General features: G+C 36.7%; 1 protein-coding gene and 1 non-coding gene across 4 annotated transcripts in view; both read left to right on the forward strand.

Annotated features, from left to right (window-relative positions):
• The window catches only part of LOC133840763 (cyclin-dependent kinase 14), a 139889-nt gene extending 115299 nt beyond the window's left edge, over positions 1 to 24590 (forward strand). For 2 of the 3 annotated variants that reach the window (XM_062272805.1, XM_062272807.1), the window contains 8 exons: positions 1730 to 1768; positions 10407 to 10624; positions 11850 to 11941; positions 16859 to 17033; positions 17094 to 17355; positions 18954 to 19166; positions 19253 to 19432; positions 22242 to 24590. In XM_062272805.1, the coding sequence (XP_062128789.1) occupies positions 1730 to 1768; positions 10407 to 10624; positions 11850 to 11941; positions 16859 to 17033; positions 17094 to 17355; positions 18954 to 19166; positions 19253 to 19432; positions 22242 to 22306 (1244 nt within the window). In that variant the 3' untranslated portion in view covers positions 22307 to 24590. The remainder of the gene's footprint in view (positions 1 to 1729; positions 1769 to 10406; positions 10625 to 11849; positions 11942 to 16858; positions 17034 to 17093; positions 17356 to 18953; positions 19167 to 19252; positions 19433 to 22241) is intronic. The other variant, XM_062272806.1, reaches the window with a different exon arrangement.
• LOC133846620 (U7 small nuclear RNA) lies at positions 10921 to 10985 on the forward strand. The gene has a single exon (XR_009894961.1). It is a non-coding gene; the product is annotated as a U7 small nuclear RNA (small nuclear RNA).
• Positions 24591 to 24825: the final 235 nt, after the last annotated feature.

Here is a 24825-nt window from a genome sequence, read left to right on the forward strand (position 1 = left end):
ATCAATTTGCTGTCCTGAGGCAAAGATTTGGCCATTTTCCTCCTCCTCCTCTGCCCCTTGAGCAAAATGAAAATGAAGCAATAAATAAGCGGTAATTGGAAGTGATGAACGAAAGGATATGTTGTGCTCCTGGCCACAGCAAACCAAGAGAGAGAGCTAAGCTAACATTGCCAGCAAATCTCTAATCAAATGTCAATTCTTTATTCAATAATATGGCAACATACGAGCTAAACTTTTGGCCAAGAGCTGCCTTTGGCTTTGCTTTCTCCTTTTGACCACTCGAGTGTGTGCGGGCGTGCGAAAAGAAATATATAACCAAGGAGTAAATCTCTTAACGAGTCGCTGCAAAACGACATCGCTCTCTCCTTTGCTCCTCCGCTTGCCGCATTCCACTTTCAGCATTTCGCTCCTTTATGTCCTTGACGTTGTTGTAAGCCATTAAATGTGCTTTTTGGCCAATTATTACGCGCGATTTATGCTTTTATTTTGTCAACAAAGTTTTGCAATTGCGTGGGCAGCGGGGGGAGCAGTGAATGTTGCTCGTTGCTTGGTCAACAAGCGTATAATAGCCGAGGTCTGTGAATGACTCTGAGTGGATTACGTGTAGTATATATATATAGAGAGAGCTCTCTATAGAGCTAACATTGTTGTCCAAATCGATATATAAACACACTGCTGGCAATCACACGCACACACTCACACAGACGACTCTCTGGCTGTAATGTATATAAATAATTGATGCGTTGCACTGTTTTGAGATTTAGTTGCACATTGCACTAAGCAACATAAATTGTTCAATAAGAGCAGCGCTTTGCTGCAGGATTTTATTGCATTTCAAAGTGGCATTTACTAGCTTGCACTTTGCTGTGGCTGAGTTTGGGGTATGAGACTAAGGTTAAGTTAAGTGAAAGAGTGTGGGGTATGAAAGACTAAGCTTAGGTGGAGTGGACGAGTTGAAATTATGCTACTTAAAGTCACAACATAATGTATTACATTATTACGCTGATCATTTTCCTAAGTTTCTTCAGAGAAAAGCCAAACTTATTAGTTAAAATTTTCACATTATTAAAATAACAACGCAACATTAACGCAAAGACATTCTGAATACGAATGATAGAGTCAATTTATTTACATTAAAAGAGTTGCCATCCTATTTAACATTAATACATTGTCTTTATCTATGACTTTTTGTAAGAAATATTACTTAAAGTCGTTGGATTTTATATATTTTAAATAAAATTAAATCAAACATTTTGTTTAGAAAACTTTTTAAAGTACATATCAATTTTAATAAAACAAACTTTGATTAGTGTCATCAAAATATCGTATACCAATTTTTTAAAATCTATAGTTATTTCAATAAATCAAACCTTTCTTATTTTCATCAAAGCTTCATCTAAGCATATTCTTAAAAAATATGGAAATAAATCAAAAATAAAAAATAAATATAAATAAAACTGTGAAAATATGCAACATCCTAGGTCATCAAATAAGTATCAAATTCTTTAACTATATATGCATCATAAGCTTGTAATGAAAATGCTTTCAATTTTATCACATTCTTAAACTTTTCTCAGCTTTTACTATTTGCTTATCCATTCATAATTCGCTTAGTTTTAAGTTCCCTAAATTAAAAAAAAAACTCGCTTAGCTAGAAATTTAATTTATTTAAACCAAAAAACAAATTTTAATTTGCATTTTGCATATTTTTTCTACCTTTTATTTTTAGCACAAGAATCTGCGAAAAATGATAATAATAAATCACAAGGTAAAGCAACCCCAAAACAATTTCTATATAGTTTTAGATTTGATAGTAGTAGTAAAAAGTAGTATTAGTTATGCATGCCTACGGAAACCGGAAATTACCCAGACTTTTTAATAGTTTTATTTATTATCATTTACATATTGTGTGCTTCCTTTATTTTGCTTTTTACAGCTGTCAGCTCGTTGTCTCTTTTATTTTATTTTTGTTTTTTGTGTGTTTGACAGCAATTTAAATGGTCATATTTTATGGGCAGCAAAGCTTTCAAAATGTCATTAAAATAGATGTCATTGTTGTTGGGCATTAGAAGTTGTTGTTCACGTTGTTGTTGTTGTAGCCGTCTTTGTCATTGTCATCGTCATCGCCAAGATGTTTGTTGTCCTTGGTGGCACGAGTGCAGTCGACAGCCAAAAGTAATGACAAAACGCAGCGGGTTATCATTTTCATATTGAGACATTTTCATATTGTGCCGAACGAAGGACACCAAAAATGGTCTCAAATGGTCTGTCTTAAGCTTCAGCTTATTTCGCAGGAAGAGGGTAACAAGATTCAAGGATGCAATATTGAAAATCCCTTTGGCATTGCCTGCTCTGCCTTCTGCTGCACTTTGTTTGCGTGTTTCGAGTCTAGTCTCTAGACTGTTGTCTCCAGTCTCCAGTCTGTGGCCTTGTCCTTTTTACCCAGTCCAAAGCGGTCGCTTATCATCTCTGTAATTGAATTCAGCAACAACACAATAAATTTTAGGCACTAAACGGGCACAGGATATGTATATTGTGGGAGGAAGTGGAAGGAAGTTGAACGAAGTGAAAGGGCTGCCAAAACATTCGAGAGAGAGACACTTGCAGCAGGGTAAAAAGAGAAAACAGAAAATGTAATTTCTTGCCTGAATAATAAATCACAAACATAACAGTGATGAAGAACGCAGGGGGGAGGGGGTGCCGGAGGATTGTGATGGGCATTTCGTGGCGGGGACAAACAAATAAAACAGCGCAAATGTTCAGCTGGAGGACACTTGATGTCGCCAGAGATAAAACCCCATTTTGTTGGCTGTTGGTATGTGTGTATGATGGGGGTGTTATTTCTCTGTGTGTGTATGTGTGTGTGTGTGTATTCGTCTGGTTGTCCAATTTGAAATTCGTTGTCGATGGCCAACGTCCGCGTTGTGTCCCATTGCATTTATCAAAATGCTGTTTCCTGCCCCCCTTTTTTCGCCAATATGCCCAAGGAAGTGCAAAGGAAGCGTCCAACTTCAGCACTCTTTCCATTTCCATTCCCCCTCCCCATTTAAGCACACACACTCGCCGCCCACTTTGCATAAATACACATCCAGACACACGCACACAAACACTCACAGATGTATATATTTTATTTGTTTGTGGAAGCTGCAACGGGAGCAGTTGCTACTTCTGGTTCGACGAGTTTGCCCAAATGTTTTGCTTTATTAAATTTTTACGCAAATGCGCGACACGCGCATATGAATAATAACAAACACTAGCAAAAGTGAACAGCAGAGGTGGAAGGAGAGGTAGAGATAGATATGGAGTGATGGGCTAGCAGATACCTTTTAAAAAAGCAATGGAAGTTGTAGAGTCTGTGTGTTATGTATACACAAAGTTTTAAATCATTTTAAAATGAATAAAATAGGAAACTCTAAGGTATGTTTAAAATTAAGCTTCTTAATATTAATCATAGAAAGTATATCGAAACATAATAATGAAAGTTAAGAGTAGTTGACTAATAAGAGTACCTTATATTATCACTAAAGCATATAAATGTTTTCAAATTAAATGAATCATATTCTCAAAAGTGAAACATAATAAGCTTTTCCTTAAGGATAATCAAGTTTAAAGGCAATAACAATGCATTGATCTTACAATCACATCATTATTCATTTTACATCTTAAATTATACTTTATAAATTTCTATAACATTTTTGGAAATAGTCAAAACTATAGACGATATTCTCTATATTATTTTTGAAGACAGAAAACCACAAATAGAATTGTAGAATATAATTTCAAATTTATTTATTTCATTTACTATATTTATTATATTATATTATATTTAGAAATGTGGCTTTGCATTAAATTCTATAGTAAGATTATATAGCCAAATAAACTTTTTAACATTTAAGTTTCAAAGACTCTCTTCAAATTAGACAAATCTCGTGATCGATTCCATGTTTAGTTCTCTCATCTTCCTTATAGTATTGTCACATGATATCACCTACATTTGATATGCAGGGTATAAACAATGAACGACAATGTGTGGCATAGTGCTGCTGCTGTGTTTGTGGAGCACTACAAGCGGAATAAAGCATTACTTGGGACCGTTTCATACTTATGCAAATGAAAAGTAAAATTTTTTTATGCGAAGCTCATTTTTTTATAGACGACACTCACTGATGACGGAGAGGGAGGAGGGGCAGGAGTGACCCACTAAGCATACTGCTGTGATTTTTATGATAGTGTACCACAAAAGGGAGAGTGGAAGGGGGGAAGTAATACACCCGCACACACACACACTCACACACACACACTCACACGCATTGTCATAAATAATGCTGCAAAGCCAAAAACAAATACGGAGTAGTAAACAGAAATTGCGAATAATATGCAATAATGCAAAAGGCCAACAACAGCACTCAGCTGTGGAAGGGAATGGGAAGGGGGGGGAGTATTGGGGAAAAACGTGTATGCAAAGAAGTCTCAAGAGGAGGAGAGACAAGAAGAAGGGGAACTCAAAGCTGCTGCGTGGTCGCATGTGTGTTGCTGCAAGTGTTTGGCTGGCTTTAAGTCACAGCAGGACGTGACATCCTTGCATAGCATTTGCATAACTATGACCACCAAGAGGCAGCCAGAATCCTGTACCCCTCAGTCCCCCCCTCCCTTTCCCTCTCTGCCACCTTCCTCTTGCTGTCTCTGCTCTAGCGCCCGCTATTTTTATCATTTCCGTTTTTTGTTTGACACATTTTTTTTTCGCTCCCTTCCATTTTTTTGCCGGGACGTCGTCGTCGTAATGCGCTTGCATAATTTTCATTGTTTTCATTTTACACGCAAAATATTTCTGCACTCTGTTTTCTTTATCATTTGTATTTTTTGCGTTGCTGCTGCTGCTGTTGCTCTTCTTCCTCTCTGTACTTTTCTGAGCATGGCAGCGTTTCCTGTTCTGATTTCTGTTTGCATTTCAAGTTAGTCGCTTGAGAGATTTTTACGCTGCAAAGTAATAAAACTTAAACATAAAGGCGTTAAAGGAGTTAGAGCTGTGCCAAGTTGCGTTACTACACACAAGCATCTCCTTGGTCCTTCGTCCTTCGTCCTGCTTTTGCTCGCTTTTGCTCAGTGTTCAGTGCTCACTTGAGTGCATCACTAAAACTGGCCATATAACTTTATGAATGCTGTAAAAGACAGCAGCAACTGTAGCCAACAGCAGCAGCATCCCAAAGAAGTAACCAATTTTATGGACAAAACTGCAAAAATGTTACAAATGGGGCAGCGAAACTGAACTCAATAGTTACAGCATGAATCAGAGATAGCAATATCTGAGATAGGGGAAACAAAATGTGATGAATACAAAGAGCAAAACATATTGCACTCAACTTGTAGATGATAAAAGTGAAGAATAACATAGTAAATTTAATAATTTATGAATAGCACACAAATCATTTCAAAATATTACAAATGAGACAGAGATGAGATCAAAATGAAATGTGCTGAAAACAAAGATAATATAACATGTTACTCTTAGCTTGGGGTTGACAATTTATGAATAGCACAAAAATCATTACAAGATGTGACAAATGGGGAAGTGAAACTGAAGTTGATAATTCCAAGATACAGTAAAGATAGAATAGCTAAAATTAGCAAGAAAATAGTCTGAAAACAAGGAAAAGTACATTAACTTGTAGATAATAAACTAAAGTGTAGAACATTTAATTATTTATGTGTAGCATAAAACTTATTGGACTGGAAATCTAATACAATCATACGTAGTAATCGACGCCTTAACAGTTCGAGAATGTAATAGTCACAAGTTAAACATTAAGCTTCATTATGTATGAATGAATTCAGTATAAAGTGTAAAAGGATATTAACCTTAATTAAACAAGAATGTCCAAGAATGTAATAGTCAGATGTATACAACTAAATTTAATTTACCTCGAATGTAATAGTCACAAATATGTTAAGCATATAGCTTCTTTAACATTCTGTATAGTTAACATAATGCTAATAATTTTATTTAATATCAGTTCAATAACATCAAAAGTGTTATTCAGTATTTCCTAGCTTAATTCACTTCTTTATTGGAATTGATATAATATGAAGTCTGTCCTTGGCACTTTCATCGATTGTTCCATACGATTTCATCTTGAATTCACAATGAAATCAGTTGCAGTCTTAAGTTAAGGCTTCCATGAATTTATTCAGTGCTGCCAGATCGTTTGACAATGACTTGAGTGGCAATCTAAATACAAATTAAAGTCACAAATTTAATTAAAAGAGCTTCGAGCGTCTTCTGCTTGTGCCTTTTGTGTGGCTCAACGGAAATCCCAATGCCCCAGTTAGCATTCATGAATGCGCACATGAAATCGATAACTACTTATACGTAGCCATCGTTAGACGAGGTTAGACTCAACAGACAGTCAGTCAGTCAGTTGGTTGGTTGGACATTATCATTTGCCGTCTTGGCCCATTCGGCATTTGGGAAGCATTATCATTGCCAAAATGATTATCGCTTTTGCCTCTGACAGCATCGCATTGCCAATGGCAATTGTTGGCACACTCCAGCGAATAATCACGAGTATTCGATTTTTAGAACTTTCTAATATACCAAAAAAAAAGAGGAAATATAAAAATCAAAGAAGGAGCTTCTCCTTCTACTACAATTTCTCTCTTGGCTCTGACATTGCGAGTCGTTTTTCCAATTTTACAGCCACTTTGCCAATGCTCAGTCAATTTTTGCAAATCAAATGTTCCCATTCGTTGTTGTTGTTGTTGTTGTCATCGGATTGTTGAGCAGAAGCCAAGAGGCAAAATCATATAGAGAAAAAGAGCGAGACTGCCAGGACAACGTTGAGTTGCTGCTCTGCTCCGCTCCATTCCGCTTGAAGGGTCTAGACTAGATAATACGAGTTTTAGACATGGATGAGTCTACATTTGAGCTGAATTTTTTATTGAAGTTTGCTGTGCGCTTCTTTTTTTTTGGCTCATTTATGGCGCATATTGCGCATTTAATCGCCGTCAACATTTGCGCTGTCTCTATCTCTCTAGATGTGTGTGTGCTTTACCTAATATCAAGTATGCCAAGTCCTTGTGCCACACACACACACACACTAGGATTAGCTTTCAACTGAGCTGAACATTCGCTCGCATATCCTTTTGCAAGTTTTTCCCAAAAAGGTTTTTCTCGCCGCTCGACTCGCGCACAATCAGCTGCTGTTGAATTTTTAATTTTTATGTTAGTAATTTCTCAACATTCTGTTCTGTCTGTGGAAGCGGAAGCGAACATCTTGTGCGCGCATATTAAATTTGTTTTATTTTATTTATTCTCTGTCTTTGCTGCTGACTTGTCTCTCGCTCTTGCTGACTCCTTTTATTTGTGTATCTTTTTATTCGCATTTTCTGCGTTTGGGGAGGCGTGAAAAACACCAAAAAAAAATACAACAAAAATGGGGCCAGACAGTTCTTGAATGCGCGCTGCGAGACTCGTAAGTGGAGTTTTTACTGTGGCCAGGCCAGGCCATTGACTGTTTTGCAGTTATGTGAGCAGAGTTTTTAGTGTACAATCTTCCTGCATACCATAGTATATACTATATACCATATATAGTATTTTATATTGAGGGTTGCGGAATTGGGTTACAAAAATTTCGCAAGCAATGCAACGCCACAATTCGCAAAGGTTGCCCAAGTGTATAAACTGCGAGTTTTAAAGGTAAACTCCAAAGGGAGTTTCCCCCTTGTTAAACGTGAAAAGAGAGGAAATAACAGCGAAATATTCTGCTATATGAGTTCAATAAAAAATGTGTGTACAAAGTGTGCTGAGGCGGAACTAGAAGGAGTGCTGTTTATGCTTTAAAAAATGTGCTGCACTTTGTACACTTCAACGGAAGAACAGATTGCTTATTATTGAGATGTTTACTGTTTATATAGAGTGAGATTTTTATTGATTACTTTTTCGTACTTTACTTCAAAATAGCCAGAAGCGGTCAGTTGCTATAGCTGCACTTTATAAACTAGAATCTAAATCCAAGTTACAAAAAATTATAATACTTAATTTTCTTTAAAATAAGACAATCAATATTAATAGTTTCTTATTTAAAAACTTTGTAGATTAATAGTATTTTCTTTTATTCGATTATTATTCTGCTACCTACAAAACTATTTTAATACTCGTAAACTAACTACAAATTAAACATTATTTTAACAACACATAATGAGAGATCCAGTTAATTAAATACAATTCGCGTTTCCCTAAATATGCAGAAATAGTGCCCGAATAGTATACCTAAAATATTAATAGTAAACATTTTAAAAGAAAGTTGAATAAAGTTCACATTGCAAACAAGTTAAAATCAGTTTCAAAGATTGCTTATTTAAGACTGTGAATCACCTCAGTTGAATTTGATTTCGATTCAATATTTTCGAATAATCTGATATACAAAAATGTCACTTATTGATGATTTTTTAAATTATGATCACAAATATTAAGCAAAAATACAGCATTGTATTATTTGGTTTACGGTCTAAAGAAATATACAAACCTGTTTTAAATGCCAAAAAATAAACAAATTGATTGCAAATCAACAAAGTTCAACAAAGCTACTTCTAAATTTATTAAAAATCTGCAACAATGCAACACATTCAAATAGGTTATTCACTTTTTTTGTATTTACACGACAAATTCGCAATCAAAGCTGGAAAACTATTTGTAAACTTCGCTTTCTGTTTGTTGTATAAACGACACTTTTACAAGTAGGAAATCAATATGCATATTATGAGCAAGAGTTTATTGTTTTTTTCGAAAACGGAATTTAAAGATTTATATCGCTCTCCGGTTAAATAATTGCAATAAATATTTGCATACGAAGGTGAACAGCAACACGAGTTTGTTGCCGCCTGCTGAAAGTTTGAGTGTGTGTATGTGTTTGTTGTGCACACGTATTTCAAGCTCAGCGCACACACAGCTGCCAGGCAGTATATCATGAGTGTGTGAATACGCCCCACTCCCTTCCTCCCCTTCCCTCGCGTACTTGATACATGACACATGGCTCGATTCTAAGCTGTAACAAAACCAATTTACGAGAAGTGCAACTGAAACTGTGAACTGGCGACAGCCGCCAGCCACAACTTTATTATATAAATATTTCAATAAAGCCGCATAGATACATTCGCATACACAGAGAGAGAGAGAGAGGGAGATGGAGGGGGAGACGGATGCCTGCAGGTGGCATATAGAGATGTAGCAAGAGTCAAGGGAGCAACTGCATCCAGCAGCAGCAGCAGCAGCCAAAAGCAAACATAATTTAAAATGTAATTAGTGCTCAAATAGAAAGCCAAACAAACAGAGCGTGGCTTTGGCTAAGGGAAACACACACAGTCAGTCATCCAGCCAGGGGAAGTAGTGTAAAATGTAAAATGTAGCTCTGTGTTTGTGTGCGGTTGTGGGGGCGGACATGGGCGTGGCAGTGGCAATGCAAACAAATTGCAAAAGCAAATGAAAGCAGCGACAACGACAACGACGACGACGACGCGGCTGCCGCTCCCAAGTCAATGAATATCACCAGGTTACTAGGTGACCCACTGCCAGAGTCAGCGGCACTCTGGACAGCGCCACGACCACGCCCCCCCATCCGCCCCTGGGAAGGATGTCGACTCCGGTGCGAATGCATTCAATTACAACCAGCTGCAGCAAAAACTTTGCCCTAGACCAACTTTCAACTGCTGACTGTTGCCCCGCGCAGTTGTTGCCACCTGCTTTTGATTCTTTTGAAACATTTTTATTATTTGTTCTCTGTGCTATGCTGTGCGTTATTATTCAGAGTTTGTTTTGCCAGCGAATTCGATTCGTTTCGGTTTCAGTTTTTTGGGTTACGGCTTCGGTTTTACAGTTTTTTTTTTGGGTAAACATGGCAAACACAGTTTTTGCCCAGCAATTTGCTGGAACGCTTTCAAGGCTTGTTGCCCGGCTGCCACATTCATAATGCGCTTTGTGCTGCTTGATATTGATGATGACGATGACGATGACGAGGACGACAACGTAATGAGGAAACTTGCTAACAACTCACAAGCGGATTTCGTTGCTCATTATGCAAAAGCCAACAATCCTTTTTTGCTCAGCTTTTCCAGTTTGTAGTACTACCAGCACTCGTCCTCAAGTAGAGGCTCTTTGCTGTCGCTGTAGCTGCTGCTGCTGCTACTGCTTCTGTTGGCCATTTGTCGGGTTTTGCTTTGTTTCCACAGTGCCACTTCTCCATCTGGCTGAGGACGAAGGACTGGTTCACTAATTTAGATTTTAAGTAGTCTCTCAGTTGGCTGCCTTTTGCAGCCAGCACTTGTACAACTCATTAAGCCTGCCCGCTTTTTTTAGCTCTCACTCTTATATATTTTTTTTATATATTTTTTTCCTATTCCTTTTTTTTTTGCAGACTGGCGCAGCACGGATAGCACCGACCATCATGATCGCGTTCAGCGGCAATTGTCGGTATCGTCGGACAGCAAACTGTTGGATGATGACATCAGGGAGGAGATGAAATACCATTCGCATGTTGTGATGCGACCCAAGAAGCCGCCCAGACCCAAGTCCGAGGTGTTTCTCAACAAACAGGATCCACATCCGCGACGAAAACGTTTCAGTGCATTTGGTGTAAGTACACTTTTCTCTTTCGCTATCAATTTTCATCAATTTCAATAAATTACACACACACACACAAACGCATAAAGAATTGTTAACTGTAGTTTATAGCCTGGTCATTTGATAAATCTTTGTGGCCAGTCAAGCAGTTACTTTATTTATGTTGTGTGTGTGGTCTGTGCGTAAAAGTATTGCATACTTCTGTGCGTTACACTCGTTTTTGCACATTTTTGCGATTGCAATTCCCAAACGGTTTAAGCACGCAGTAAAAGAGACTCGCGTCGGTGCGTTGAATTACTTTATATTGAAAATTTTAAATCTCTTTGAAATTTGTCCTGGTGGGACCCTTTGCCTTGGCATTGAGTGTTCCAAATAAACGAATACATTAAAAAATCACCATAATTAAGGAGTGTATTGTTAATAACATTAACTCCGAAATGCTCTGCAAGCAAAAGAAGTGCCGGAGTGAAAAACTTCGTTAGGCTCCATCACCACAAGCAACCACCGCATGATGGTGAAGCAGCCAGGCACTTTAAATTCATTATTTTAATTAATTTCGTTTCCTTTTTATTGATTTATTGCGTACAACACTCAGACTCGGAATTAATTTTTACAACGTGCAAGAGTCCACCATTAATTTTAATTAATTTCACATTAATTGATTGTAATGCGATATTTTATTTATGCAAATTTCATTGATACAAACAAAACACAAGATGCGTTATCGGTTTGAAATGTTGTCTCTGCATTTTATAATAAATACTTTTTAAATACATCAATGCGAATATTATCTAGTTACAATTATTCATTTATTAAACTTTTTGTTTTCTGGAAATTGTGCAGAAATTCCGATACAAATTACCTTTGGCAGCAAATTCAATTTTATTTTCATTTATAAAATATTTGCTATTACCACAAATATAATTTCAAATATGTCAAAACAATTCCACTCTTCATTAATATAAATAACGCACAATAAGTTTATTGACATGGTTTATTTTTACAAAATATTAAATTGACAAAAATCTCTTTGTCAATTGCAATGCATCGAAGCAACTTCAAATTTCTATTGCATACTTTTGTGCAGTTCAATTTAAACGAATTTCATTGCATACTTGTAGGTGGCACTTTAAAGTGCCTTCACACAGATTTTTAAGAGATATCTCTGAAATGTTTTCGTTACCGTCTAACTAATTACAACGTTTTGTGTACAATTTGTCTATGCTGACACACACAGGGCGACTCACCATTCGGAAAGCAGGAAGCCTATGTCAAACTGGAACCGCTCGGTGAAGGCTCCTATGCGACAGTCTACAAAGGATTTAGCAAGTGAGTATAAATGTGTATGCACATCTTTTTTAGTGGAGTAACAGTGAAGGCAACCCCGAGTGCTATAAATCAACGACGCGGTCCGCTTTGTGGCCGTAAATTGGGTTGCCATGTCAGTGGGTTAAACAAAATTATTGCCGTCGACTTAACAGAGCGAGGGCGATGCCTCCCATGAATTTTGACGAGAATCCAAGACAGATGGACGAACTGATGTTGGGCGTTAGAGTTAAGAGCTGGAGCTCAGAAGTGAACGGGTTGCCTAAATCAAATGCCTTTTAAGCAAAAATGTGTGACAATGCCGCCGCCATTTTCTGTTGATTTATTTACAAATGTTTTTGCCTCGAATCTTTTACTCCGGTTTTGCTCTGCATCCGTTCCGTATATATTTAGGACTGGCTGTGTGCTCATTTGCCATGCAGTCAACCAAGTTGCGTCCTATATATATTTATTTACATATATGGGAGAAGCTGCTGGCAGCAGGCTCATTACATACCCAGAGTGTAGAGTCCCAGTGCCAGACCAAGAGTTGCAGACTCAGTTTCAGTTTCAGTTGCCATGCAAATGCGGCTATCAATCAACAGGCCAAAGACGAAGGGGAGACGATGGAAAAAAATGGCACAAAATGACTAACAGAGGCAGTGCAACAACAATGGCCAACTACAAAAAAAAAGAGAAAAGAATCCTGCAACCTCATCAGCATTGTTGTTGTAGTTGTTGCTGGTCCACAATTGTTGGCTTTTTTTTAGGTCCTTACGCACTTTTTCAAAGCAAGCAGCGCACCCCTTTTTTTTAGGTCGCACTGACACACAATTGAGTTTGTCCCCCAACTCTTTCTCCATCCTTTATTTCCGCTTTGTCCGCTGCTTAACAAATGCTGCCTCATTTGCGCCTCCTCTCACTGATTTTTGGGGCTGCGACTGCGTCTCATAATTTGACAAATGAGCTGGGGACCCAAGCGCAAAACAACAACAAGCATCGTCACCTTTTTGACAGCCCAACTTACATTTACTCAGCCACTGGGTGTGAATGGAAAAGGTGGAGAATAAGGGAGATCAAGAGATGGGGCTGCTGCTTATGATGGATTCCTTGGGCTGTCACTTGCATTGGTCACGACTTTGCCTTCAACTCAAACTCACTTTTAGCGCTGTTTTGCTTTCTGATTTATTTGACAATCATTTGCGCTGCCTTCTCCCAGCTTCCCGCTCCAACTCTCGCTGTCAAGTTATTCAACAATGGGCATTACGTGAAAAACAAGAAAAGTTGTTGTTCCTTGCGTCTTTAGTTGGGAGGAGGAGCTTGCTCTCATTTGGCATGCAGAGCGGGCCACATGCGAAATGAGTTCCAATTAGCTTTGTTTATTCGGAATGCAATTAATTCGCTCTAATTTATCTGGCCAAAAAGGAAAATGCCAAAGTGGAAAATGGAATACCGAATGCCGACGACTACGAAACAGAGCACAGCAATAGAAATTGGGAATGGTAATGGAAATGCTAATGAAAACTGTGATGCATGACAACTTTTGAGCTCTCTACGTCGTCTCTCCTTTATTATTTTGTGATTTGGGAAGACTTCTTGCGCTCTGCTTGGCTTTCTGATTAGCTTTTCATACGCAATACGCAAATTTAGGTCAGTGCTTTGCTTACTTTTCTTTTGCTACTCTTTAGTCTCTTCTGCTGTTTCCTGCCTTTTTCCCCATTTTTTTCTCTAGCTAATTTGGCCAAGATTTATGCAGCCAGAGAGAACAAGAAAGAAGCTGCCTGCCGGCTTGTGTGTGTGTGTGTGTCCCCAAAGTTTGTTTTTCCAGCAGTTTTGCCTTTGCCTGCTGCTTCGCTTGTGTCAATTGTAAAAGATTTCATGAATGATTTCACTTCTATTTGACTTTCTATTTTCTTTGCCTTTGCCTTTGCCTTTGCCTTTAAGCTCATTTCCCACTCCTTTCTTTTCGGGGTTTCTCTGCCAGCACTTGAACTTTGGCTGATTAGCATTTAGTAGGTCAGCAGCGCCATCTGTTGGCTAAGGGTAAAACTTTCCTGTCTGCGTGTCTTTACGAAGAAAGTTTTTCGACAGAGAGACGCGTTGCTCTGACTCTTAACTAAAATCGTATTATTTTTGCATTAACAGGCTAAAATCCTGCGACAATCTTCTCATAAGTACAACCTTCGACGCCTTATCGAGTGGTTGGGGGCGTGGCTGCTCACTGCTTCACTCGAATGTTGACCCAGTTAGAAATTATCAACCGCTGACGGCACTTTCAGCAGCAGTAGCCAGCAGCTCATACATTTTTCATGGCACTTTGAGGTGGGCGAGAGAAGCTGAGAAGGAGGTGCTTCTCTCCCTCATCATTCTGTCGAAAAAACATCCTCGTATAGTCATGTCGTAGTCCTTGTTGCCGTAGCTGTTCTTGTTGTTGTTATCGTGTAATTTGCCTGAGACACTCGCAACCCAGACAGCAGCAGCAACAGCAGCAGCTGCTGGTTACATGGAAATTTCGCATGTCGCATGGCCCCGCATCGCATCGCATTGCTTTGCATTCCATTCCATTCGAAAAGGATGTTGTGTCCTCGTAGCACACAGGATGTGCAAAGACATAAGCTCTTTATGGCATCGTACTTGCTTCGTTTTTGGAGGTTATAAAAGTGTGTGTGTGTGTGTTGCGCGTGTTTCGTCACAGCATTTGCCATCAGCCAGCACATAAAAGGCTTAATTGATAAGGTTGCTGCGGCTTTTCCATGCATCCAAAACGTGCCCCCATTTTACAGCTTACAACACGCCTTCGAGAGCTATGCCACAGAAAGACATCAATCTAGAACTGCCTAACAGTTGATGATAATATAAAACAAGTCTTAAATTGTAACAACCAAAAAAAAAGAATGTTAGGCATACTTAATTCTGCATGAAAATGTTTTATGCTTCAATAAAGTCTTAGACGTTTAATGGGGCAAAAGTGCCGAAATAGCTCTGAATAAAATAAAAAAGGATGAGGAAACACAGAGCATGGAATGAGCCTTAGATAGATGTTCAAGAAACTGAGTTACATTTGATTTTATGTATCGACAATATTGTTTATAGTTGCAGAAGAAGAAGCAAAGCTGTTAAAACAAGAAATAAAAATTATTGTTGCGCTAGTTCTCTATATTAAAATAATTGAATAATTCTGAAAAAATGTGGATTAAATTCAAAGGATAAATAGAGATTTTAACAACTCATTTATATTGCATTTTAAGCATTGCAAATATTGTTTATAGTTTCAGATTATATTTAGTACATTATTCAAATTTAAATCAAAATTATATTGTATTCTTTACGTTTTATTAACATTCTGCAAATAGCAATCTTTTTTATAAGTAAAGGGTTTAAATTTTCTATAAGAAATATAAGCTGAAATTAAATTTAAATTGAATGCTCAAGAAAACTAAATTCTACTTATTTTAATATTAAATACAGATTTTTTTAAATTTACTTTGACCTTATTTTGGGATTAAATCTAAAAGAAGATTAGTAAAGTAAAAATGAAATATCTATATGCTGCAATTCTCTAGACTAAAATCCTAGAGTGTAAAATTAAATTCATGTATGTATTTGAATTTTTGCTAATAACAACTTATTCTTTTAGAAAAGGCTTTAAATTTGTTATCTTAAATTAAATTTATATTGAATACACAGTGTATTTAAATGCTTCTCAATTTACAATATTCTTTTCAATACAATGTCCAATTTTGAACGAAGATTAGTAAAATAAAACATTGCCTATCAATTAAAAGCACTATTTTTTGACAAAGTGATTATAAATTTCTGTTTAAATATGTGCAAAAACAAACTTTGGTTGGCAAATTGTATGCTAAAGCAAATCCCTTAATCCTAATTGTGTATTGAACAAAGTTTCGCACTTAATATTCCATTTGTGCATATTCCCATTTTGTCTGCTCATTATGCTATGCATTATTTGCTCTTTAGTTGGCTGAAACTTGTGTTAGCCCAGTTAGCCTGGGAGCAGGAGCAGGAGTAATAGAGGAGCATCTATCAGCGGACTGTTTGATGGCTTCATTTTAAGCACATTAAGAGTATCGTATCTATCACTCAGCGGCAGTAGCAGCTCATTAACGCATGTCATCATCATTAACCATCGCGTGGCACTCTTAAGTGAAACACTTTGCTTGGCTAACATCAACTGCCAATTAGCTCTGATATCGCGCGGCCCGAATTAACTCTCTAGCAGCCTCTCAGCCTTTGACAAACATTGGAGTGGACTACTAGACGAGAGAGAGTTGGGGAGAGAGAAAGTCGTGACAGAAGCCAAGCATTCTCAGGGCTGCTCTTGAGCCATAAAAACTTTTGCTCAATTTTTGCATGCACTTTGGCCAGCCGGCAAAAGGGAGTCAACAACGCTTAAAGCAACTACTTTATGACTGGGATTTGCTATTTTATGGAACCTGCCACACACAAAAAAAAAGTCTTGGGAGAAAAGAGCAACGCGGGCTTCCAATTAGAATTTCGCCAGGACCCAAAAGCAACGCATAAATTGTCAGCGTCTGTGGCGCGGTGTCAAATAATTTAACCTAATTTGACACTTCAAATGTGCGGCCTTGTAATGTTGAGGGATATAAGGAGGTGGAGGCAGGAAGGTAGAGAAGCACAGACTTGTATGTGTGTGTGTTTTGCTTTATCCTAATTTAAGTGTTTGTGCGTATTTGTGTTGCCACATTATGTCTGTTTAATGTCCTGCTTCCTCAGCTCAGCTCCTACTACATGACTTTCGGCAAGGACACCCGAAACACAAAATAAGCCTGCGGCTGCGTTCCACAAAAATGTTGCCAGTCTAATGCTCGGACAGCTGTGGCACAGAGCATCTCATTGCTGTCTTGGCTTGTATATTTATTTTATTAATTTCATGCCTCCCCCTCTCTTGACTCTTCGCAGATTAACCTACCAGCGTGTTGCACTGAAGGAGATTCGGCTGCAGGAAGAGGAAGGAGCACCGTTCACGGCCATCAGAGAGGCATCGCTGCTCAAAGAACTGAAACACAGCAACATTGTGACCCTGCACGACATTGTGCACACCCGCGAGACGCTGACCTTTGTCTTTGAATATGTGGTGAGTATCGAGAAGTATTGATTTCCTTAAATAATTTACTAATTCAATTCACTCGAATAGAATACGGATCTATCGCAATATATGGAGAAGCATTCGGGCGGTCTGGACCATCGCAATGTGCGTCTGTTCCTCTTCCAGCTACTGCGCGGCCTCTCCTACTGCCACAAGCGTCGTGTTCTGCATCGCGATGTCAAGCCACAGAATCTGCTCATCAGCGACTGCGGCGAACTGAAGCTTGCCGACTTTGGACTGGCCCGTGCCAAGAGCGTTCCCAGCCACACGTATTCCCATGAAGTGGTCACGTTATGGTACCGTCCACCAGGTAAGCCAAATACGTATATGACAAATTCAAATGCTCTTTGAATAATATATTTTGGCAAGAGATGCGAGTTGACAGACGTGTTAGAAATTATTATACGTACAGTTGGAGTTGAAGAAAAACTTGTTTGTGCATCTCATTTACAAATGCAACTTCGAGTTGCAGAGCAAGTTTTATTTAAGAAATTGCTTTGAAAGCTTCCAAATTTATATGCAGACTTAAAATAAGAAAGCCACCAGAAGGAAAGGAAAGTAAATAAATAATTCGGTGAATTAAATAAATAAATATTTGTATGCAATATGCAAAAGTGGAAATTGCAAATGAATATATGAATTTATAGGGAGAAACTAATAAAATATGAATGAATGAATGAATATGAATCACTTTATTTGATTATTTACTTGAATTGTTAAACGAATGCTAATTAGAATTAAAAAGCTTCAGTTCAATGCTTTGATTTAATTTTTTAGGCCAACTCCAATGATTATGTAAAAGCTTAGCATCTGTGCTACAACAAATATAAATGAAGAATTAAATGATGTTCAATTTTACCAAATTTGTAAGCAGCTTGCCCATAACACGATTTTGATGTAAAGTAATTACTACATCATTTTACATTAATCTCATGTTCAATAAGTTCATTTAATGGCTAAAGTTTTGTGCTACATAGAACATTAATGAACATTTAATAGTCTCCCATGCTCTCAAGTCAAAGCACAATATTTCAATAATTCTTCGAACTAATTCAATGCACAAAGTCAAAATACTATGTTTTGGATTATGATGAACTTTGTTTTTGAGCAATGAAAAATCCATTAATTCTAAGCGAAAAGTGAAGAATTTCTCATTTATCTAAGAGCTGAGACGGAGACGAAGACTAAAAATTAATTTAATACCTTGCCATAGGTAAACAAAGCTGCCAACAATTTTGCTGGCCACTATTATTTTTTGTACTGCACACAAATTTCCTATCAATTTGCAACGCTACATTGAAAAATAGAAGCACAAGAGAGAACGAGAGAATAAAGTTAATTTTTTAATATGCAATTCCCTGGCATAAACAGTTCCGTGTTGTCTGCCTGCTCCATAGACTAACCTCAACGGGGCAAGTCAAAGCATGTTAAACAAATTTAATCTGCACTTCTTAGCAGGCCAGACTATGCTGGACTCTTGACCAGCCAGCCGGTCAGGATAGGAAAGGAGACTGCAGATAGTGTCCAAAGAGCATAGCGAAGCGGTCAAGAGAGAATTGAAAAGGGGCAAAGCACAACACAGCTTAGGACACCACCTGCTGTGTGTATGTGTGTGTTGGTTGTGTGTGTGCATAGGAAAAGTTTGTTAGCCGCTGGGCTTCGGGACTCTGAACTCTGGAAAGAGATAAGCGTTAACGTTAAGGCGACCTCTGCTGCATGTGGCTTGTCAGTCAGTGTGTCAGGCTGTCAGTCTGTTAGTCTGGGCATTTTAGCGTAGAGTCAGGTAGCCAAGAACATCTATGTTTATTTATTTAAAATTTGCAATTTATTTTCATACTACGTACAAAAAAGAAAAAAAAACTAGGAGTGCATTTACCTAACGAAGCAACTTTTGCACTATTTATTTAGATGTTTTGCTGGGCAGCACAGAGTATTCGACGTCGCTGGACATGTGGGGCGTGGGCTGCATATTTGTGGAGATGGTGACCGGAATGCCGACATTCCCCGGCATACGTGATACATACGATCAGCTGGATAAGATATTCAAACTGCTGGGCACGCCCACAGAGGATACGTGGCCGGGTTGCACACACTTTCCTGGCTACAAACCGCACAAGTTGGGTGAGTAAATTGGCCAAAGGAAGGAAGGAAGGAGAATGAAAACATTTGTAACGTTTTTTTTTTTTACTAATTTGCCAACAACATAGGTTTCTATCGACCACGGAAACTGGGTCACAATTTTCCACGGCTGTACGACATCATCGAGGGCGAAACGATAGCGAACGCGTTCCTGCAGCTCAATCCTGAGCAACGCATCGGCGCCGACGAGGCACTGCAGCATCCCTACTTTGCGCAATTGCCAAAGAAACTCTACGAATTGCCAGACGGTTAGTCACAAATTAATATATTAAACATTTATAAAGAGCTGTGCGAAATGAAATGAATTTATCCCAACGTCGCATTGTCTGGGCAAAAAATCCAATTAAATTGCAGTGTTTGTCTTAAGAACTTTACAACTTTTCACCAGAAGAACAATCGAGGCCTGTTCTCTACTTCATTTCATTTAAGTTTTGCGACAACTTTTCTGTATCTGTTTAACTAATGTTTGCCTAGCTAGACCAGTTAACTGTAATTACTTTATTTTTGCGTTTTAATTTGTATTTCTTTTGTAAACTTTCCTCTGGCAACAAGTTGCAAGTTGTCAGTTGCCAGGAGCAACAGTGAAAAGTAATTTCGCGGCAAAGTTCTCGAAAAATCCAACTAGTTAAACAGCTATAACTACACAAAGTAAGCAGCTAAAAATCTAGTCAAAATCACTGATTAACACTGATGATAGTAAAGTGAGAGAGAGGATGGAAGTGAGAGAGACGGAAACAAAAGCAATCTCAGCGAAATTCTCTGTGCTCTACTTTGCCAAGGCAACTGTCAAACTCGATTGTTCAAATTCGACAGTTTATTGGGAAAACAAGTTGCGGTTAACACATTGAAATTCGAGGTTAACGCTGCTGTAAACTGAAACTATTTACATGATTTACAACACTTTATTGAACTTAAAATGTAACAGAAGATTTAAGCAAAAACTAGTTTATACCTTTTAAATTTATATACTAGCAAAGTTTAATGCGTTTCAGTAAGCAACATAAATTTAAACCTTGCTATTCTTCCAATTTGAGTAAAATTTCAGAGAAAAGTAAAACCAAAATTAGTTAGTTTTTTTCAATATATAAATTAGCAATGTTTAAATGAATTTCAGTATAATTTTAACAAATTATTTCTTTATTAAATGCAACTTGTGCAAAATGTTACAGAAAACTAAAGCAAAAATTAGCTTAGGATATTTAAATATATAAAGTTTACAATATTTTTGCGTAGTCAACATCATTGTAAAGTCTACAATTATACGTTTAAAATGTTTAACAAATTATTTTTGAAAGCTCTTCATCTGTGTAAGCATTTCAATTGAAAAGTCACTCTAAATAATCATGTTAAACATGAGTTGTAAAAAGTTTGCCCAGTCACTTCAATCAAGTGAACCAATTTGTGCAGACAAATGACTAAAAATGATTAGTAAGCTACTTCAAACACTTCCTCATCGAGTAAAAAATGCAGCTTAGTATTTCACACACAAAAGCAAACTATCGCATTTCGTAGTCAAGTATAATTCGCTTATCAGTTGCTCGCAAATTATTTCATAGAATCTGTTTAAACCAGCTTAAAGCTTAATCTAGGGACATCATTAATTAGAAGCAGACGCAGAGTGCATGCAATTTGCATTTGTGAAAACGAAGTAAATGTTTTCTGTCTGGAGTGTGGAGTGTCTGGAGCAATTGGAATCGAACTCTGCAATTTGGCAAGTGCAATTTCGAATTGCGAATTGCATATTGAATGCAATGCCCTATGAATGAAAAGAGAGATACACAGACACAGCGAGAGATTCCCCTGGGGAGGATTTAAGTGTTGAATGAATGTGGAATACAAAGAGGGAAGAGAAGAACCCTCAAATGTGCCCACTTAATGACTGGGCAGCTTAATGTGTGCTTAAAATGTGATTAACGTTGATTTGTGTACACATCCATCTAACCATGGTCAGGGCAAACTTTTAGCACTGAGCACTGAACGAACTCTCGTGACTATTTACCAAGTTGAAAATATGCTAATTTTGGTCAAAAATTGAAATCAAAGCGCACATAGCACAGGTGTAGCTCATTACGCTCGTTTGCTTTCCGCTTTCCCATTTCCCTTTTTTCGACTATTTGCTGTATTTGTATATTTGCTCATTAAACATTTGCGTAGTTTGCAACGCAGCAGCAGCTTAAACATTTCCCAGATAAAATCAATTAAAACGCAACTAATGTGCGGCATTTATCATGTTCAACTGCGACTCGCAACTGCGGGAAAGGTCAACGCACACAGAGAGACCATAAAAACCACAGCAGCCTGATCCGGAAACACGGTTGAACCAACCGAATGTGGGTGGAAGTAGGGATTCGGATTGGGATTGGGCATATAAAATGAAATTTCCATTGCATTTTAATTGTCAGCGCCGACAGTCAATGAAATGAAATTATGGCCACTGGCTAAATGAAGTCATAATTTTATAACTTTAATTAAAAATTATGCTTATTTATAGAATTATTTGATTGTCAATATTCCAAATTAATACGTCTATTTAGTTTTAAATATAACATAATGAATGTACGAATGTACATACAAAGAAAAAACTAGTAAGAAAATTGTGAGATACTCGCTACCAATTTTTAATAAAAGCAATACAGCACGGCTTTATTTTTAAAATATACTAAAATAATATACCTCAAAAATACTAAGAATATATCGATAGATATATTTGGTATATTGATATTGTATTCCAAATATACTATATGGAAAAATATTGCCAGCCAAAGCAACTAAACCCCTTAGTAAGTAGGCGAATTTTCCCATACAAAAGTATTTCTTTAATAACTTATATTTCTACAAGCAAAATCTGGAATTATTAAGACTATAGCTGTTAGTATTATACAGAAGAACAGTTAAGATATAGTGTGATCATACAACAATGTGAATGATATTTAAATCTAAGTACACATTTGTTGTGCTAATCATGATATAATTAATTTAGGCACTTTTATAACTAGAATAAATACATTTAAAGAATTCTATTTATTTATCATCTCTTTCTCTCTCTTTTTTTTGTAGAAACCTCAATTTTCACCGTTGAAGGCGTGCAGCTGTATACGGAACCAAATCGACAGAATAAATGAAAATTAAAGCAGGTCCTCTCAGTGGATGGCGTACGTTTCTATTGTTAGACCAAAACCCGATCAGCAGCCCATCAGCAAACCGACAACCAACAACCATCAACAGCAATTCTATCAAACAATCCACACAACAACCAACTACAACAAATCGGCAGCCATATAAAGGAAGAGTGTACTAACTAAAGTTATTCCAGGTTCGATTTTAGAGCTTAGGAAAGGGGTTAAAAGAGGAAAGCAGCAGCATTTCTAATTCAGTCAAATTCGTGCCTGGGCGTGTGTTAATTATTGTAGTTTAGTTACTTAGGGTCGTCTTCGTTTAGAGCCTTGTCCAAAAAGGATACTCAGCTTAGTCAAATTTGCAGAAAGCAGAAGCACAGGCTTTTCTTTTCAACAAACAAAAAATATATTTTTTTAAATTAAATATAAATTTGTATTTAGTCGATAGGTTCAAAATGATTTTTGCAAAGTATTTTCTTCCTCCTTCCTTCATTTTCTGTTTACACAACCCAACAATTTGTACATTTTTCTCTCTGTGTGCGTGTAATTATTGTGTGTTTGGTTGTGTTTTTTCTTTCCTGTGTGTTTGTCCAGCTATCTTCATTTCGCATGCAAACAACAACCCAGGGATTACTCCCTTAAGCTGGGGAGCATAATAAAATGTAATCGATAATCGATACTTTCAATACACTTTTCTTAAATTGTAAAAAGCAAAAGCAAAGAAAATAAACATACTATAATCTCCCTGTGTTTCCAATGACTAGCATATAGTTTTTTTCTTCTTCTGGGTCAAAAGCGCCCGGGCCACCTAAGACAAGCATCTGCAAAATGCAAATACATAAGCTAAATAGTTCCGATATATCACAATTTTAAACAGCAAACTTAACTCAATTTCTCGCGTTGAACAATATTTTAAATTTCGGATTTTAATTCGTTAAATTTCCTATATTCGGAATTCATTTTGTGAGAATTGTAAAACGAATGTTTGCAAAAGGCATGCCGATAGGTAGTCCTCATTCTTGTTTCATATATCATTTTTATACATTTTATTATTATTTTTAAACGCTTCTTTAATATTTTAAACAAACAAAAAAAAAAGAGAAACAATTTGCCGCGCTGTTTAAGTGATACAATTTTTTAATAATTAATGAGCATACAAATAATAAATGAATTTATGTATAAAGCAAACAAATAAATTTAAATCATTTATATCGTATAATTTTGTTTTCGTTTTTTATTATTTTATTATTTCAGCGTTATTGTTGTTGCTGCTTAATTAGAACCTCTGATTAGCAATTAGAAGTACACAATATTAAAACAAAAAAATGTAGCTGATGTTGAATATTAAATAAACTAAAATCACTGAACCACCAGAAAGCGAGACAGCGAGAGTGAAAAAAGAGAGGACGAAACGATTTAGAAGAATAGTTCATACAATAAACATTTTTGAAGACAATTTATGCGAATAGTTAAACAATTAAAAACTAGAATTGAAAAAAAGTAGTAACAAATTTTTAGCAAACAACAGCAAATAAATTCTAAATAAAATAGTCAACAAACAACAAGATGATGAACAACTAAAGCTAACATTAAATTTAAACAAAAATAAACCTAACCAAGTATTTTACATAGCGTCGTAGAAAATGAAAACAAAAAAAACCAATCAAATCCATTTCCATGTTTTAAGAAACGTTACCGAAACACTAAAGATGAGAGGACGATAAAAGAGAGGAGAGTAAAAAGAAGAGAAGAGGAGAAAGAAAGTTGTAACAAATGTGCAAATTTGAAATCAAAGACACTTCAAAATGGTTTTGAAAAAGAAAATGAATCAAAATACTTGATGTGCGAAGGGAAAGATGCAACTATAAATAAACGTAGAACAAAAAAAAATATGTTAACAATTATTTACTTAAATCAATGAAATACTTAAAGTGGCGCCCAAAAAAACTTTTATGGACGAAAAGCCAAAAATCAAATAAATGTATATCAAGAACAAAACATAAAACTAATCGAGTTTAGCATAAATTTCAATGGAATTCTATGACAGCGTCTAATGAGATAATTAACGTAACTAAATAAAGAATATTTTAACAAATGCCAGCAACGGGCAAACAACTTAGTGCAGACACTGTTCGACGCGGTTAACGTTTTTAAACGCACGCATTTTAGCAGAGTTTAAAAACGCAACCAACGGAAAAAAAACTTGATTATATTTTGTAGTAGAAAATAAAAATAAAACTAAAAGTGAACTTGAACATTAAACTTGAAAATTAATGAAAAGCAAAAAAAACACACACAATTTGATGAAAAAACTTTTTCTGTGATTTATGAAAAAAGTATGCAAAACTAAAAATAAAATTTATAAAACGAAACCGAAATAGAAACCCAAAAATGAAAAATGAAAATTTAAAAAGGAAGCGCACTTTATATAGAGAGAACCAAATTAGATGCTGAGCCAAAACGAAATTGTTTAGAATTATTTGCTAGCAGAAAAATGGTCGAAGCAACAAATTGCACGCACTAAA

The sequence above is a fragment of the Drosophila sulfurigaster genome, chromosome 3, assembly GCF_023558435.1.
Source record: "Drosophila sulfurigaster albostrigata strain 15112-1811.04 chromosome 3, ASM2355843v2, whole genome shotgun sequence".
Classification (NCBI taxonomy): Eukaryota; Metazoa; Arthropoda; class Insecta; order Diptera; family Drosophilidae; genus Drosophila; species Drosophila sulfurigaster.